This window comes from Lontra canadensis, unplaced genomic scaffold (assembly GCF_010015895.1).
Source record: "Lontra canadensis isolate GAN:19392208 unplaced genomic scaffold, GSC_riverotter_1.0 scaffold13, whole genome shotgun sequence".
Classification (NCBI taxonomy): domain Eukaryota; kingdom Metazoa; phylum Chordata; class Mammalia; order Carnivora; family Mustelidae; genus Lontra; species Lontra canadensis.
In genome coordinates, this window is record NW_022631007.1 from 19,047,978 (window position 1) to 19,067,718 (window position 19,741).

A 19,741-nucleotide genomic window follows, 5' to 3' on the forward strand; every position below is an offset into this window, starting at 1 on the left:
CAACTATATAAACCAATTAATAACAAAATCAAAGAAACACATCAACAATAATACAATAATAGTAGGGGACTTTAACACTCCCCTCACTGAAATGGACAGATCATCCAAGCAAAAGATCAACAAGGAAATAAAGGCCTTAAATGACACACTGGGCCAGATGGATATCACAGATATATTCAGAACATTTCATCCCAAAGCAACAGAATACACATTCTTCTCTAGTGCACATGGAACATTCTCCAGAATAGATCACATCCTTGGTCCTAAATCAGGTCTCAAGCCGTATCAAAAGATTGGGATCATTCCCTGCATATTTTCAGACTGCAATGCTTTGAAGCTAGAACTCAATCACAAGAGGAAATTTGGAAATAACCCAAATACATGGAGACTAAACAGCATCCTTCTAAAGAATGAATGGGTCACCCAGGAAATTAAAGAAGGAATGAAAAAATTCACTGAAACAAATGATAATGAAAACACAACGGTTCAAAATCTGTGGGACATAGAAAAGGCAGTCCTGATGGGAAAATATATAGCGGTACAAGCCTTTCTCAAGAAACAAGAAAAGTTTCAAGTACACAACCTAACCCTACACCTAAGGGAACTGGAGAAAGAACAAGAAAGAAACCCTAAACCCAGCAGGAGAAGAGAAATCATAAAGATCAGAGCAGAAATCAATGAAATAGAAACCAAAAAAACAATAGAACAAATCAACGAAACTAGGAGCTGGTTCTTTGAAAGAATTAATAAGATTGATAAACCCCTGGCCAGACTTATCAAAAAGAAAAGAGAAAAGACCCAAATAAATAAAATCATGAATGAAAGAGGAGAGATCACAACTAACACCAAAGAAATACAGACAATTATAAGAACATACTATGGGCAACTCTACGCCAACAAATTTGACAATCTGGAAGAAATGGATGCATTCCTAGAGACATATAAACTACCACAACTGAACCAGGAAGAAATACAAAACCTGAACAGACCCATAACCAGTAAGGAGATTGAAACAGTCATCAAAAATCTCCAAACAAACAAAAGCCCAGGGCCAGACGGCTTCCTGGGGGAATTCTACCAAACATTTAAAGAAGAACTAATTCCTATTCTCCTGAAACTGTTCCAAAAAAATAGAAATGGGAGGAAAACTTCCAAACTCATTTTATGAGGCCAGCATCACCTTGATCCCCAAACCAGACAAGGATCCCATCAAAAAAGAGAACTACAGACCAAAATCCTTGATGAACACAGATGCGAAAATTCCCACCAAAATACTAGCCAATAGGATTCAACAGTACACTAAAAGGATTATTCACCACTACCAAGTGGGATTTATTCCAGGGCTGCAAGGTTGGTTCAACATTCACAAATCAATCAATGTGATACAACACATTAATAAAAGAAAGAACAAGAACCATATGATACTCTCAATAGATGCTGGAAAAGCATTTGACAAAGTACAGCATCCCTTCCTGATCAAAACTCTTCAAAGTGTAGGGATAGAGGGCACATACCTCAATATTATCAAAGCCATCTATGAAAAACCCACCACAAATATCATTCTTAATGGAGAAAAACTGAAAGCTTTTCTGCTAAGGTCAGGAACACGGCCGGGATGTCCATTATCACCACTGCTATTCAACATAGTACTAGAAATCCTAGCCTCAGCAATCAGACAACAAAAGGAAATTAAAGGCATCCAAATTGGCAAGGAAGAAGTCAAACTATCACTCTTCGCAGATGATATGATACTATATGTGGAAAACCCAAAAGACTCCACTCCAAAACTGCTAGAACTTGTACAGGAATTCAGTAAAGTGTCAGGATATAAAATCAATGCACAGAAATCAGTTGCATTTTTCTACACCAACAACAAGACAGAAGAAAGAGAAATTAAGGAGTCAATCTCATTTACAATTGAACCCAAAACTATAAGATACCTAGGAATAAACCTAACCAAAGAGGCTAAGAATCTATACTCAGAAAACTATACAGTACTCATGAAAGAAACTGAGGAAGACAGAAAGAAATGGAAAAATGTTCCATGCTCCTGGATTGGAAGAATAAATATTGTGAAAATGTCTATGCTACCTAAAGCAATCTACACATTTAATGCAATTCCTATCAAAATACCATCCATTTTTTTCAAAGAAATGGAACAAATAATCCTAAAATTTATATGGAACCAGAAAAGACCTTGAATAGCCAAAGGAATATTGAAAAAGAAAGCCAAAGTTGGTGGCATCACAATTCCGGACTTCAAGCTCTATTACAAAGCTGTCATCATCAAAGACAGCATGGTACTGGCACAAAAACAGACACATAGATCAATGGAACAGAATAGAGAGCCCAGAAATAGACCCTCAACTCTATGGTCAACTAATCTTCGACAAAGCAGGAAAGAATTTCCAATGGAAAAAAGATAAATGGTGTTGGGAAAATTGGACAGCCACATGCAGAAAAATGATAAAAGAAAAATGAAAAAAGATAAATGGTGTTGGGAAAATTGGACAACCACATGCAGAAAAATGAAATTGGACCATTTCCTTACACCACACATGAAAATAGATTCAAAATGGATGAGGGACCTCAGTGTGAGAAAGGAATCCATCAAAATCCTTGAGGAGAACACAGTCAGCAACCTCTTTGACCTCAGCCACAGCAACATCTTCCTAGGAACATCGCCAAAGGCAAGGGAAGCAAGGGCAAAAATGAACTATTGGGATTTTATCAAGATCAAAAGCTTTTGCACAGCAAAGGAAACAGTTAACAAAACCAAAAGACAACTGACAGAATGGGAGAAGATATTTGCAAACGACATATCAGATAAAGGGCTAGTGTCCAAAATCTATAAAGAACTTAGCAAACTCAACACCCAAAGAACAAATAATCCAATCAAGAAATGGGCAGAGGACATGAACAGACATTTCTGCAAAGAAGACATCCAGATGGCCAACAGACACATGAAAAAGTGCTCCATATCACTTGGCATCAGGGAAATACAAATCAAAACCACAATGAGATATCACCTCACACCAGTCAGAATGGCTAAAATTAACAAGTCAGGAAATGACAAATGCTGTCAAGGATGCGGAGAAAGGGGAACCCTCCTTCACTGTTGGTGGGAATGCAAGCTGGTGCAACCACCCTGGAAAACAGCATGGAGGTTCCTCAAAATGTTGAAAATAGAACTACCCTATAACCCAGCAATTGCACTACTGGGTATTTACCCTAAAGATACAAATGTAGTGATCCAAAGGGGCACATGCACCCGAATGTTTATAGCAGCCATGTCTACAATAGCCAAACTATGGAAAGAACCTAGATGTCCATCAACAGACGAATGGATAAAAAAGATGTGGTATATATACACAATGGAATACTGTGCAGCCATCAAAAGAAATGAAATCTTGCCATTTTCGATGACGTGGATGGAACTAGAGGGTATCATGCTTAGCGAAATAAGTCAATCGGAGAAAGACAACTATCATATGATCTCCCTGATATGAGGAAGTGGAGATGCAACATGGGGGGTTAAGGGGGTAGGAAGAGTAAATGAAACAAGATGGGATTGGGAGGGAGACAAACCATAAGTGACTCTTAATCTCACAAAACAAACTGAGGGTTGCTGGGGGGAGGGCGGTTGGGGGGGGTGGGGTTATGGACATTGGGGAGGGTATGTGCTATGGTGATTGCTGTGAAGTGTGTAAACCTGGCGATTCACAGACCTGTACCCCTGGGGATAAAAATATATTATATGTTTATAAAAATAAATAAATAAATAAATAAATAAATAAATAAATAAATAAATTTAAAAAAATGTATTGAAGACTTAAATGTAAGATCTGAAACTATAAAACACCTAGAAAAAAACATAGGTAGAAAAATCCTTGGCCTCTGTCTTGGCCATGATATTTTTGTAGGACACCAAAACACAAACATCAAAAGAAAAACAGTCAAACTAAAAAGCTTCTGTCCAGCAAAGGAAACAACCAACAAAATGAAAAAGCAGCCTACAGACTGGGAGCAAATATTTATAACACATATATGGTGTAGGGTTAATATGCAAAATATATAAGGAACTTCTACAACTTAATAGCATAAAACCAAAATCACCTGAGTATATATGGACAAAGGTTCTGAACAGACTTTCTTCAAAGAAGTATGCAGACAGCTGGCATGTACATGAGAAGGAGCGCCGCACCACTGATGACCAGGGACGTGTGGAGCAAAGCTATAGTGGTTTATCACCTCACAACTGTTAGAGTGGGCTTTACTGAAAGGACAGAGCTAACAGATATTGGGGAGGATGCGGAGAAAGGGGACAGTGTTGGTAGGAAGGCAAACTGGTGCAGCCGACAGTAGGGATTTTCCTCGAAAGTTAAAAATAGAATTACCGTATGACCTGTTAATTACTCTTCTCTGCATATATCCAAACGAACTGAACTCAGTACCTTGAGGAGATACCTGCATGCCCATGTTTATTGCAGCAGCCAAAATAGGAAAACAACAGAAATGTCCATAAATATCTCACTTTAGATATGAAAATGTGGTATATTATTCAACCTTAAAAAAGAAGGAAATCCTGTCATTTGTAAGAACGTGAGTGGGTGTGGAGGACATTATACTAAATGAGATATAAAAGAGAAAAACAAATGCTCTCTCATCTCATTCATATATGGAATCCAGAATCATCAAACTCATGGAAACAGAGTGTAGTGTAGTGACCATCAGAGCCCCGGGGGGAGGGATGGGGCAGGAAATGGGGGGGTTACTGGTTGAAAACACGAAGTTTCAGTTATGAGAGATAAATAATTTCTAGGGATCTAGAGCTAACAACACGTTTTGTACCCTTAACATTTTTAAGAGGTTAGATCTTCAAATGGGCAAACAAAGTCAAAAGTTGAAATATGTTGGGAGGATACTGTTTGATAAATCGTCGAACTAGAGATTAAATCCTTCCGCTCAATTGTTTCAGAAATCCTGAAATTTTATTTATACCGCAGCCCACCTTTTATTTTTCTGATCAAAGTAGGTAAGAAATGAGTTCCTAAAATGAAGATCAAATTTCTCTTATTTCACAATCTAGAAATAAATTGCATTTTGAGAAAACATTTTCAAAAATGTGTATATTGTGCTTATGTAATTAATCTCCCATAATCAATACCTACAGTTATTTTCATTAAAGAATCAAGCTCAGACATGAGACTGCTTTCCACTAAGGGATTCCGAAGAGATGGAGGTCTCCAAAATGCATGTACCAATGGCAGCTGCCCAGAGCAGCAGGAGGCAAAGCAGAGGGTGGAGCAGAGATATCTGGAGACAGCACAGTGCTGTCCCCAGAGGCTCCCCTCCTGGGCTGGATCACACGTGGGATGGCACGTTGAAGGAACTGACTCGGTGTGGAGAATAGCTTCTGTATTCCCAGAAAAGTGCCCCAGCCACTGATGGTCGGGGCTGGCGTGTTTGCACAGCGTGAGGCTTACCCTCCTTGAAACAGTCCCAGCGAGACGAACAGGACACAGTGCAGGAAAGCCCAGGGCAGACTGTGCACAGAGAGCTGAAGACCTAGTGTCTCCATTGTTCAATGTTCTCAGGCTATTTCCAATGTTTTAAATTCTTTGAAAACAGCCTACTACTGCACGGCAACTTTAGGAGGTCAGACACTGGTGAAGAACCGTGTCTGAGATCTTACCTTCGAACACTAATCAGTGCTTCAAAGATTTAGGATTAACCCAGTGTAACAACTGGGACATAAAAGTGGGGTTCACAGAAGTTTCAATCACTAGAAACAAAACATAAGAAGTGAAAATATCCCATGATATTTGAGGGATTTAATGTCTTATTTATATTTACTCAATTAAAAAAAATCTTTATAAATGTTGTTCAAGTTTGGCCAAGTGACCACAGTTCAGTAGTCTAGTACAGTGCCTTAGGCATAGAAATTTCAATAAATATATCTCCAATAACATAAAATGGTAGTGGCGCCTGGCTGGCTCAGTCCGTTAAGCGGCTGGCTGGTTCTCAGCTTAGGTCTTTTTTTTTTTAAATTTTTTGTTTACTTTTTAAATTTCTTTGCAGTGTTCCAGAATTCATTGTTTGTGCACCACAACCAATGCTCCATGCAATACATGCCCTCCACAGTAGCCACCACCAGGGTCACCCAACCTCCCACCTCCCCCCTGTCCAAAACCCTCAGTTAGTTTCTCAGAGTGCACAGTCTCTCATGGTTTGTCATCCCCTCCAATTTCCCCCAACTCCCTTCTCAGCTCAGGTCTTGATCTCAAGGCTGGGTGTTAAAGCCCCATGTTGAAAAAAAGTAGAAAAGAGCAAAACAATTATACAGAAAATAGGAAAAACTGTGTTTGTGAAACATCAAGGTAAGCTTCCTCTTTCGGGTAGGAGCCTGTAAGACAACGAGACGGTTTGTAGGGATCCTGGGAATCTGGTTCAAACTGAGACTGGTTGATATTTCATTAATAGTTGGAGATTATTTTTCATTTGTCGGAGTTTGTAATAAATAAACAGTATCCTTATTCATTTGAAATGCATGGAGTGGTCACAGGAGGGCTAATCCCTCCGTCTTACTAATGCCCCAATCCCAGTGAAGCCATTCGTGAACAACACACGGGAAATGGAAAACCAAGTGGCTAGCATAGTGGCAGCTCCACGGGGCTTGAGTGGAGTGATGCCAGCGGGGGCTGAAGGGGTCGGAGAGGAGGCCACAATGCCCATTGATGGTGTGGGGGTGTCAAGGTGTGTGGGGTGGTGGCTGACCCTCCTGGCCCTCTCACTGTTTCTGGGGGGGACCCGGGTGGGGACCCAGCATTTAGAAGTGGGAGCCACTGATGTTTGCTTCATTGCTGGGCACGAAGTGGCCAGAGCAGCGCCCGCTGCTTGTCCCTTAGGAGCCAGACTCAGAGAGGTCAGTGCCTGACCCCCTGGGGCAGCGAGTTGGCTCCTGCGTCCACAATGGGGACAAAGGCATCTTGTTGCCATGCCAGGAGGTCAGTGTCCAGCATGAGCGGCCCTGGCTGCTGGAGCCTGGAGCTGCCCGATGGGGCCAATGGAAGTGGGGGCTGGCGCGGAGCTACTGTCCCACCCCTGCCTCGCCTGTCCCCTTTCTTTGGAGTCATCCACCCCACTGCACACACCCCAGGCTTGGGAAGGGCGCCGGGTAACACTCACCCACAAAGAGCTGGCTGTTGAGCTGCAGGCGCATGTGCCCATCCTCGGGGGCTGTGTGTGTCCTGGGTGGGAGCAGGTCCACCTGCAGCCAGGCCTCCTTGATGTTCCTCTCGGCCCGGACCAGGTGCCACCGGTCGTCATTGAGGGGGCCGGGTGCCTGCACTGTGATCTCACAGGGCCCGTTCCCGACATCAAAGGAAAAGGCCACTTCTCTTGGGGCTGGAAACATGATACATGGGAAGGTCGGAGCCATTTCCCAGAGGGGCCTCGGGGACACAGGGGAGCGGCTCTCCTTCTGACCATGGGCAGAAGAATATTTTTCCAGGTAGACCAGAGGGCAAAGGGATCTCGTACTTGGGAAAATAATGATTTTTAAAAATATGATTCAGATGTGTTAATTCACTTCGATTTGTGCCAGATTGAAACCATAATTGCATGTGTAGAAAAACTATAAAACATCTGGATTTTGTGTAGAACTTGGTCCAGATCCTCACCCATTTTATAATGTGAGCAAGCTGGAGGTGCACAGGTGTCTGTGGCAGGCTGCTTGGGGGTCTGGTGAGCACCCTGTGGCAGAGTTAGCTGAACTCGAACCCTGTCTGCCCCCGGATGAATGTTTCTCAGACTGGACCCTGTGTGGACTGGTGCTTCCACAGGCTGTCATGTGCACCACTGCTCCCGCTGGGCAGGGGGCACAGACCTGCAGGACTGGACCCGAGTCTCAGGCTGGAGCTGGTGGATAGAGGGACGAGGAGCATCCAGGCCTCCTTGACCAGTGACAAGGGCCCCACAGAGTTTTCTGGAAACTTACAGCGTAGCTCCAGGCTGATGAAGTCTGTGATCCCCAGGTTCTCTAAGAACACCCCAGATGAAGCTCTCGTCTTGAAAAAGAAGGACACGTCGGCGCTGAGCTCTGCGTGTAGAGTGGGGAAGTGAAGGTATGAGGTTTCCGTGTGGAAGGAAGCCGAGTTCCAGAAGGATCCTAGGAGACAGAAGGGAAAGGTCTCACTTTCAAAGCTGTGTTTGCTGTCCTGGCTGCCTTCTCCTGAGCGTGCCCACAAGATGCTTGAGCTGAGAGCTCAGTGGGAGTGGGGATCCATGAAGACTCTCTCCTCGTGGGGCAGGAGAGAGTGCCTTGCAAACTGTGTCCATCTCCACACCACCCATTAGGGATGTCTCCTCTGCATCCAGGCAAGTCACTCTGATAACATTCTCCACAGTTGATCATCAGACCTGATCTCATCATTTAGAATGTTAAGCATGTACATAGTTGAATTTGAAAAAAAATCCTGCAGAAATCCAAAGAGTTGCCCATCATAACCCCAGGGACTCAGCCGGTCCAAACTGTTCCAGCCTCACCAGGCTCGTTCCCCAGAGTGTGCCTCCCATCTTGACTGGGATGGAGAGGGGGAGACACTCTACCAAGCCTGCTCTCCCAGACAAGCATTTCCCCCTGAGTCCTGATAAGATGGGTAGAAAGTAACCACCCACACTGGTTTCTGCCACAGCATCTCCTATCGCTCAAAGTCAATGAAAAATAAAGAAACTAAAACCTCTCAATGATAAAAAGCTTGTTCCCAAGGATTAGCTCTTTGATGGAAATGAACTTTCCAAAAACACATGATCCTGTGATGCAGTGTGACTTGGAGCCACCCTCTGGTTGGGCTCCTCCGCACTTTCCTTCTGAGTTTGTATGTCCTGGCCTCCCTCTTGCTGGGGTTGCCTCCTGTTGAACCTGAGGTTGGGCATGGTGCACAATCTGGGCCGTGATGACCCTGCGTCCTGGCTCCGAGGCCCCATACCTGACAGCACTCACGTCTGAATCACTTTTCCTGGAGCATAAGCTCATGCATGGTCAGAAAACAGCCACCTCAAATACCTCTCCACTCCATGTCCAGAGGACAGACGCAGTCCTGGCTAGCCTCTGCACTGCGTGTCTCTAGCCAGCATCACCTCCTGCCAAGCTGGTCTGCTTTGCAGCTTTCTGGCTGGGGGTGGGGGGCAAATCAAGATGTCGGTTCTCAGGTTTTCCTGGGACTCATGTGGAGCCAACAGCCCCTTTGCTGGCTTTCTGTGGAGATACATTTGGGAATGTTTTGGTTTTCTAGAGGATAATTAGGTGAGGTGAGGTGAAGTTTCCTCTGCACAGTTCTTCCCAGGGGCAGGTCCTGGTATAGTTCATGAAGGAGATGGCAGGTGATTGCCAGTCACAGGGGTCTCTGCGGCCACACTCAGTAACCACACTGCTTTTTCAGCAGCGTGCTGACTTAGGACAGCACCAAAGAGAAAAGAAGGGCTCTTCCCAAACACAAGCTGACTGGTCATCAAGAATGTTTGGGCTTAAAATCCCAAATTAGAGAAAACAGTTTTAAAGGTTTATCTTTTGAGTCACTATTCAAGGGGGTACCTGTACCCCCATGTTTATAGCAGCAGTATCAACAATAGTCAAATTATGGAAAGAGCCCACATGTCCATCCACAGATGAACAGATAAAGAAGATGTGGTGTAAACATACAGTATTTACGCAGAAAGAATGGAATCTTGCTGTTTGCAATGACATGGATGGTGTTATGGTGAGTGAAGTAAGTCAATCAGGGAAAGACAAATATCATATGATTTCACACGTGTGTGGAATTTAAGGAACAAAACGGATGAACATAGGGGAATAAAAAAGAGGCAAACCACAAAACAGACTCTTAACAAGAGAGGACAAACAGGGCTGCTGGCAGGAGGTGGGCAGGGGATGGGCGATGGGCTAGATGGGGGACGGGCATTAAGAGGGGCACTTGTCATGAGGAGCACTTGGTGTTGTATGTAAGTGATGAATCACTGAATTCTATACCTGAAACAACAACAACAAAAAGCATATCTTTCATTTCATTTCAGTTTTGTAAGTAGACCAAAGGGAAGCTCTGGGGACTGGTTTAATCTAGTAGGCTAGAATCTGTTTCCCGTGGGCTACACGCTTCCGCAATGAGTGAGTCCGAGGGGGAGCACCGCTCATCTTCTATGTGGCTGAAGCCTTTGAACTAATATGGACACTATTTTGCCACTGAGCTCTTGTTGGTGGAACTGGACGAGGTGACCCAGTGCCAATCTATTGCCTGCACCCTCAGGGGCCTGGGTCCTCTGGGCCTTGGGTGCGAAGTCGGGGTCCAGGAACTCACGGGTGGGAGCCATGAGTTCTGTAGGAGCAGACCTACGTGGGCCCTGCTCTGGGGGGTCTGACAGGAAGGGCTGTGAGCCACCCAGGAAAGAGTCACATTATCATATGGACCTTAAAGGTAGGGATCTGATAACAGGCCTGCTTGAAGGCAACCTTTATCTCATGTGTATATAGATGGGTGTGTGCAGGTGCACCTGTATGATATAGAATGGTTACTTACATAAGAAAGAGATGTAGCATTACATATGTTTTTAATATAGATACATATACACAATGTACTATATATATTACATATGTAACATTACTATATATATAATGTAACACATGGACTGTGTATCTGTAGACAGTGTGTGTGTCCTGTGCACACATGTGTGAGAAATATGGCTGTGTAGACAGACACTGCCCAGTCAGGGAAATCAGCTCTGTTAGCCTGACTGGGTTAAGGCTGATTTCATAAATATTTTCTTTTCTAAGCTTTTATTTGACCTATTAATAAATTATCCTAATAATATTATTTAAAAAGGAATAGAGACCATGTTAAAGGCATACTTTTATAAAACAAAGATGTTTACTTTAAAAATTAAAAGTATATGAAAATAAAAAATCTGCTTCTCAAAACTGGAAGTATAAATTACAAAATTGCTAAACTGACTGAGATTTTTCTAGCCAAATCCATCTTTCTGATCATTTAAGGGACTGTTAAACACAGCTTCTTAAGGAGAAAACACTAAGGGTTACCGCTTCAGCTTTGGGACATAAATACTCGTGTGTCCATCCAATACTTCAGTGGCTCCTCTTGAAATCTGTAATGTTTTTGAAAGTAACAATTGGGATCAAATATAAAGGAAAATGCACATGAAAACAGTGAACTATGGGGTTGGCTATAAGGACAGTTCTGGTTGGAGGCCAGCTGGAAGGGAACACAGCTCATCACACGCATCTGTGCAGGAGACCCGCTGCCCCGTGAGGGGGAGGCACCTGCAGACGACATTTGCGGAGCTCACAGGAAGTGAGAATTACTCCTACAGCTATTCACACGGCAAGCAGACTGAGAAGCCACCTCAGGCTTCAGTGCCTGCGTTCCCTTCTGGGTCTGTGGGGGACTCCCCTAATGTGGCAGCTGCTACGAAGCTTAGTGGTGTTCCTAAGATACAACAGGTTCTTTACTATCTACAGCACAGAGACATGTTTACTTTAAGGGCAGTTGGACCCAGCAGGTCCAAAGCAGGTAGAAAGAAGTAACCTTGGGCCCAGAGGTTCGCCAGCCCTCCCACCCTAGTGTAGGGGCAAGAGAAAATGTAAGTAAATCGCTGTGATGCTCCCATAGTTTTCTGCCTGCACCCTGCCGTCTGCCATGAATTCTTGCACATCTGGGATGGAAGCGCTGTGGCTGAGTGGGGCTGGGGCCCAGGAGGTCTGACAGCCACTCCCACCTTCCTGTGCTGTCGGCCTCTTCCCTGCACATTTCCCAGTCTCTGGGCTTCCTCCCTCGGGCAGTGTCTGCCCAGAATTGCCAGGCTGCCCTTCATCCCCTGATCTCTTCAAGGCTCTGTCCTTGATCTCTTCCCTTCTCTCTGGACATGCACCATCCAGAGACCTGTCCTCACACGAATCCCACAGATAGCAGGCAGCCTCTCCAGGGACACCATGTGAGCAGGGCCAAGGCCCTCCGTCTTGCCTGTCTGTGTTCACCCCACAGACATCTGGACCAGCCTGTTCATGTCACCAGGCCAGAATAGCCCATGTCATCCGTGGTGGCTCCATCCTTTCCTGTCTGGACCCAGCCCTTCGCTACCTTGAATTTGCTCACAGCTCACATCAATCTGCGTCTACCTTTAAGCAAATTCCCATTGTGGCTCTCTGATGCAGCCGGGACCCCGGGCCAGCAGCCGTCCACCCGCTCTGCTCAGGATGCTTTCCCTGCACTGGTGCATGTCCTTGGTCCTGCTGGTCTTCATCAGTGGGTCCTTTCCAGTGAGGCCTCCTGTACCCCCACTCTGTGTCCTGCCTTCTCCCCATTGTGTGCATGCGTCATCCTGCGTGTGTGCCTGGACTCGTCCTCTCTCTGTTGCCCCGGGAGGACAGTGATGGCCTTCCGTCTTGCACCCGGATCCACCACTGGCCACACTCCATCGTTATCTGACTGAATGTCTGGAAAATATTTCCTCTTTTCTTTAGCCTGTGAGCAGGCAAGATATTCTTTTCATTTTGGTTTCATAATGTGTCTTCTCATAATTCACATGTAATTTGTGGAACAAATGGGAGTGGGGAAGGAAGATGGAGGAGGGGGGAGGTGGGGAGGGGCAGCCAGGGAAATCAGAGAATCGAATCCAAAGGAAAGCAGGGCAATCAGCAGCCGTAAGCATTTAAAAGTTGTCAACGTGCCCGGACCCTGGTTGGGACCTGTGCTGTGGAGGCCGGTAGAGGCTGTTGTCCAGGATCTCTGAAAATGGGATCAGTGCACCTGCACCCGGGATGGTGTTGATGGAACAGTGCCAAATGGAGGAGAAATTAACAAAATCATTCCTTGTCCTGTGAGCCTATCCTCTGCCATGGGTTGCTTATTGCTGTGCATGCCTTGAATATTAATGTGCCCTGTGCAGCTTCGAGCCCCAGACGCCTGCTCCAGCCACTGCTGACAAAACGAGGAGCCCACTGCAGGGGCTCAGTAATGGCTTGTATGACCACAGGACGCTGAGAACAAAGCTTCCTAACTGCATGTCTTTGGCGGTAGCACCAAGGCAGATGTTCAGATCACATTTAAAATTTTAATGGAATAAATTATCTGAAAAATTAATTGAATGAAATGGGTTGCAGAATGCAGATGTCAAAGATTTTAAAATGGCTTTGCAGTTCAGGTCGTCAGAAAACGAAGACCACCTCCTTTCCCGTAGGTAAAACGCACACGGACTTTGAGTACAGATGGTGGGATGGAGTGGAGCACAGAACGAATTTCTCCCCAAACCTGATGAAACCAAGAACAATGAGCGACACACACAACAGCTCTCAAATTCTTTTCCGAAGGCCTGTGCCCCGACCTGACCCCCGCCTAGCATCCGGCAGCAGTCCCCACGGCGGCAGGGCTCAAACATGACCACTGTCTTCCTTGCCTGCACCCAGACTAACACCCTAACCGAGAAATGGAATGAACAGAGGAAATTCACAGGAGTCTCACGATAATCCTGAACTGCGAGTTCTCTGGAGCCTTCTCTGGGGGCCTTGGCGGCTCTGAGTGGATGGGCTCTGAAGCTTCCTGGCTGCAGTCTTGCCACCACGCTCCCTAGTGATGGTTTGTATCATTGAGTTAGAGCGACACAGCACTGATCCTTTCCCCACCTACAAAGGGACACAACTTCTTCATCGGCACCCCGACGGGAAGCAACAGCTCAGCACTCTGCAGCCCCCTTGCCGTCCCACTGACCAGCAACCCCCAGGAAAGAGGCCCTGTGGACCTTACTTACGGTCCCCCTGGCATAGCAGAGGCCCCAGTCTGTAGGCTGCAGCAGAGCTTGGGCGGGCTGCATCGGCCACCACGATGCGTGTCACGGGCAGGTGCTCCTTGTAGGACAGCACACCTGTATCGTTGGTCCTGGGGGAGAAAACACCCACTGATGCCGCATGGGGCCAGTGCATGGGCTCAGCCACCAAATGCTTGATGCATGACCCTTACTGGGTTTGCAAGCACGGACAGTGTCCACACCACTGGCCTCAGAGGGGGCAGGTGGCAGGTTCAAAAGTGGGGTCATCTGGGCACAGCTGAGGTCACATTCCAACCTGATGAAACAGCTAACTGTTCTTCTAAATATAGTGCCAGCACAGGACTCGCATGAAGTTTTTATGTCTTCTGTGGTATTAGGTGTCCCATGGGGAAGTCACTACATTGGGTGTATTACCTATTAGCAATACAAAATATTCTATAAAACATGTAAATATAAATGGTTTTTTGCTCAGAACTTTATTTTCATTATTGTTGCTTTTTAAAAACGACCTTGTTTTTATTTTGTCCCTCCTTACTGATTTTATAATTTTTAAAACTTATTTGAAACCAATTTGGGATAAAATTGGGTGCAATGTTGTCTTAACTGTGGTCCATGAGACCGCGTGTGGGAAGGTGCCTGGGAAACGTGCCCTCTGCTTATGCCCTGACGGGGCACAAGGGCAGGTGTAGTTCCTGCTCTCCATCCAGGAGACATGGCGAGGATGTCTGGCTATCACCATGTTCTGCAGAGTGAGCATGCGGTGGAGACACAGCAATGTCTCTGGGGATGGTGCGAGGCAGGCCATGGGCTGGCACCAGCCCCTCCTGGCCGGTCCCGTTTCTCCAGCACCAGAGGGCTGTGCTCAGTTTCTGCAATATCCTCCTGTTATCAGAAGGGACGTCAGTTCTTTTTTTTTTTTTTAAATTTTATTTATTTATTTGACAGAGAGAGAGAGAGAGATATCACAAGTAGGCAGAGAGGGAGGCAGAAAGAGAGGTGTAAGCAAGTTCCCCACCCACTGAGCAGAGAGCCCTATGTGAGGCTTGATTCCAGGATCCTGAGACCATGACCCGAGCCGCTTAACCCACTGAGCCACCCAGGCACTCCTGGGCATCGGTTCCATGTAGGTTTCTGATTTATAGACAGTGGAGGCTCTGATGAGCAGCTAGTGCCTAGAATCTGCAGGAGCAGGGCCAGCCGTGTGGACCGTCCTTGGCCCATCGGCCCATCCTGCCCCTGCAGACTGGGAAGGAAGAACCGAGTCACCCCGTCAGTCAGTCCTTTCTTTTTTTTAAACGGGGCAGATGGGAGGCTGGTGTGGCTTACGGCCACGTGGTGAGTCCGCCAAGCCAAGCACATCTTCTGCTGTCAGTCTTGTAGAAGCACAAGCGTGTCCTACGGAGATGGGCACCAGGGACGCAGCTGTGGCTACTCTCCATGGATCGGTGATGTTTTAAGGAACTACTTCACAGAAACCAGTCCTTTTCATTAAGGGTATAACAGTGATGTTTTTAGAGGACTAGGAACACTAAAGACTTATCTTAGTTCATCACAAGTGTGCTGGGGAAGATCATGATAATATCTCTGCTCTGAGTTGGTCTGAAAACCATGTTTTTGCTGATCTGATGGAAAAAATCATCTTCACACTGTTGTGTAACTACGTAGGGCTTCCAAGTTCCCATTTTACCAGGTGATTATTGATTTGTTTGGTTAATAGCTGCTCATGATTCTTCTGTGTTCTCTCTTTTGCTTGAAGGGTCTGCTGCAAGCCGACTTAGAAATAGTGCATTTGTCGTGTGTTCTCACCTGCCTGGAGAGTTCAAAACGAGGACTTTACACTTTATTTTTAGCAATTCTAACACTACGGAAATAATACTTATGACTTTCTAAGGAAGCGTACGGTTGTTGTGTTGTGAGGACCTCTTGGTTCTAGTTTTTGTGGTTGGGAAGCTAGAGGGGGAGGAGCTGGCCAAGTGCAACATTTAGTAATGGGTTCAACTGACCACAAGATCATTCAGAACAACGTTTATAACCAAATTTGGAGACTTTTCCAAATAAATGGTGATTTTGGTCTTCTTATAAGAATTTTTACTTATCTAAAAATATGTTATCACTAGTAACTTTCTTGGTTAGTTAAATGTTTTACTGTATCGGCGATATCTCACACATTCAAAGCGGTTGAAGCAATCATAGAAAAAACACGGTATACCCATCTAGGTTTGGTAACTGAAATATTACCAGTGGACACAAAGAAACAAAATTGTAATTAATTGTGGATGAAAGGACTATGTGCACAGAAAATCCAAAATACTCCACAGACTACACATTAAAGTACAAGATAGCAGTCGAGCTGGGCCACGGGACGCAAGGCCAATGATGTGGAAACTGACTGCATTTCTGCACACTGTGACTTGGAAATGAACATGGACTATAAGATGATACTATTCACATGAGCAGCAAAGATATAAAGTCTCTAGGAAATGAACTAATGAGAGGCTCTGCAGGCCTGGACTCTGAACACAAGGGACACATTTGTGAGAAGAGTTAGGGAGCTGGAACACCGGGCATTCCGGGGATGCTGGGTCCCCCGAGGTCACCCAAGGTGCCAGCCCAGCCCTAGCCAGGGCAGTCCAGTGTTGTCTGCATCAGACACAGCCACAGCTGTGGGAATGTGAGACCCCGGCACATCCTCCCAAGACAGACAGAAGATGAATGACAGACCTGTGGACAGTCTGCTGTCTGCAAAGCTGGAAGTAACTGGAGATCTGGGACAGAAGTGGCCACTGATGGCATTTTGCGTGATCCATGCTGCACCATTAGTGTGATTTCTGGCAGGATGGAAATGCCACAGAAGGAGGATGCAGGAAAGAGAGGGAAGGCTGAATAGGTTTCCTGATGATCCTATGGGCAATAAGTAAAAACCAAAGGGGATTAAAAAAAAAAAAAACACCCTACAAACCAGAGAGTAATGGATTAACTAAGAAAACCATAGAATTGATTGTGCGCATAAATACAAGAGCAAAAAAGCAAACATCCCTAGCTACTTTAGAAATAATTTTGTAGAAGATCAAAGAAATATGCATCTTGTAAAAAAGCAACACAGCAAATATAACAATCTGCATTAATAATTACAAGATAATATGATAAATTTGAACCCAAATATGTGAGTTTTATCAATGAATATGAGTGGGTTTAATTGAACTTTTAAAACACAAAGACTTCAGATTTGGCCCTCAAACTAGATACAATGGCATACTGTAAACCAGAGACACACATGCACACAAAGTGACTCAGAAATGCTGAGAAGGATGACAAGTAAGTCAGGCGCGATCCTGGTGTCACAGCATGGATTGGACTCAGTGCTGGGAATGAAAAAGTGGGCATTACAGCGCTGAAGCCCAAGGGTGTGAGGCAGACAGAGCCCTTCTAAATGCTTCCACTCCCAGATATCCGAACAATCACCTTGTGAAGAAGCATCTACAGAAAACGCAAGAAGTCAGGCGTAGAAACTCACTAATCGTACAACAATGTAATACGAAAAGGAGACGGAAATGAGTGGGGATGTACAACACCTGAATAACATAATCAGTGGGGGTAAATTTTATGGGCAATATACCAAAAGCTACACCCAAATAAAAGAAATACAGCTTCTTCTCAAGCTCACAAGGGACAGTCACAAACCCAGTCACTGAGTAGACCACAGAGAAAATGATAGTAAGTTCCTCACAGTAGGAATATTAAAAGCACACTCTGATCAGATGCAGAATAAAACTGAAAATATTAACATTTTTAAAAGGCCCTTCCATCTGAAAATTTGATTCCTAAATCTGATAAAGACGAAGGCTGATGAAAGCCTTCTAGCTAAAATATTAGTAAATATAATATTAGTAAATAATACCACACCAAGAAATGGTATAACTTGACCAAGTGGAATTTGTTCCAATTTAAATATTAGGAAGTTCATTAACATTATCTGCTAAATTAAGATATCTAAGGAGAAAAATAATTTGCTTATTTCCATAAATGCTGAAAAAGAAATTAGACAAATGTCAGCACACATTTTTAAGAGACATTCAGGAAAATGAGAGTTGATAGGTACTCCTTAAAGTGGTTCCATAAATACAGACAAGGCATCTATTTCATCTCTATATATGTCTACATCTCTGCTCTCAATGTCTGTGTCACCTAAATACCTTGGTCCTGAAACCAGCAGGTCACCTAATGGGCAGGCTTGGGGACAGACATTCCCACTCAGATCATGAGGCCACGGACTCCACTGCTATCCAACATATTCAGTAAAAACATGCCTTCACACATAAGCATCAATGAGCTAGAGGACATAATGATAAATCCATTTCTGGTACCAAGGAAGAAGATAAAATGATCAAGGACTAAATTTAACAGAAAATGTACCAAATGAGTAGAAGAAAAATTTTCTGAGACATGTAAAAGTGATTTGTGTGTTCCTTTCTCTTGGGTAAGAAAACCTAGCATCATGAATATGTCCCTTCTTGCTATATAATAATATGGCATCAGTAAATAAAGTATTCTCCTCTATGGCTATGGGAGTGTAAACGGGCAAGGATGCTGAGAAGAATTTGGTAATGTCTAGCAAAACTGGTATTCATTGCAGATTGTTTGTAATTTGCCATTGACAACCTACATGTCTATATACAAGACTGTGTTTGAATAAATTACAGTATGTCCACACAATGGAGATCACTATGATAAAGAACAAAATGTATAAAAATACTGAGAATATGTTACCTTTAGTGTAAAAAAGAAGGGGAAAATAATAAACTACCCAAGTATTTTCTTATTTATGCAAACATAAACATAAGAAAGATAAACCAGGAAATAATGAGATTGGCAACCTGTAGTGAAGGGTAATGAAGGGGGAAGTGTGGAGGGAAGAGAAGTGGATCCAGGTATAGAGAGAGAGAAAGAAAGGAGATGGGGATGGATATGAAAAAAGATGATGGAGATGGTAGAAGTGGAGACTGATAAAGAGATAGAGAAGGTAAAGATTGAGAGATGAGTTTGGGGATGGGCAAGAAGATGGGGATGGGGGTGGGGATGGAGATGGAGATGGGGATGGGGATGGAGGTGGGGAAGGGGATGGGGATATACACAAAGATGAAAACTTTGTTTAGTTTACTTTTAGAAACGTCATATTTTCACATACTAAACTAGAACACTCGGAATAAAACAAATAATGCAATAGAGTTAACAAGGATGGGAATAACATAAAATGAAATACAAACATAAATGAATGAAACAAATCATAGATAACCATTTATAGCATAACTACACTGAAGGAGGGACAAGGAAATAGTCTGTGACTATTTTTACACTATGTGTACTAAATGATCTACCTGAAGTCAAGATAGAAAAGGAGGAGGGAAGGAGGGAGGGATGGAGGAAGGAAGGAAGGAAGGAAGGAAAAGAAAACCCCAAACCTTTAAGGAAATGTTAGCTCTATCAGTAGGCTTCCTCTCTGTCTTTCTCCTCCAACCCCCACCTCAAGTTATGGTTTAGTGATTCTGATACCACTTTTTGCAAATTCCAAGACTGAAAATAGAAGTACATCCTTTTTAGGAAATGAGGACCAGGCTCCTTGCTGTTGGAAAGGGAGTTACAATTATGGAAAGAGGATGGTTAGAATTTATCCCATGGCATTGCAATGGGATTGGTGAAGTCATGCATTCTAAGACATTCCAGTAGTACTGAGCACACCTAATTCCAAGTACTGATACCCAAGTACTATTTTTTCCTAAAAGGAACCAGATATTCTTGTAGAAATGGCGATTCCAAAGCTGCAGCAGAGAAAGTACAAGTTTGGAATCTCGTATTGTGCCAAAAGGTAAGAAAATGCTAAAGAATAGACACATATTAACATATTAAAAGG

At 44.2% G+C, this 19,741-nt stretch overlaps 1 protein-coding gene across 1 annotated transcript in view; it reads right to left on the bottom strand.

The window, feature by feature from the left end:
* LOC116867929 (contactin-associated protein-like 4) overlaps window positions 1–19,741 on the bottom strand; it is a 191,369-nt gene that overhangs the window by 75,295 nt on the left and 96,333 nt on the right. The window contains exons 15-17 of the mRNA XM_032857956.1: window positions 13,816–13,943; window positions 8,000–8,170; window positions 7,189–7,407 (exon numbers count right to left, since the gene is read on the bottom strand). Coding sequence (XP_032713847.1) covers window positions 7,189–7,407; window positions 8,000–8,170; window positions 13,816–13,943 — 518 coding nt within the window. The remainder of the gene's footprint in view (window positions 1–7,188; window positions 7,408–7,999; window positions 8,171–13,815; window positions 13,944–19,741) is intronic.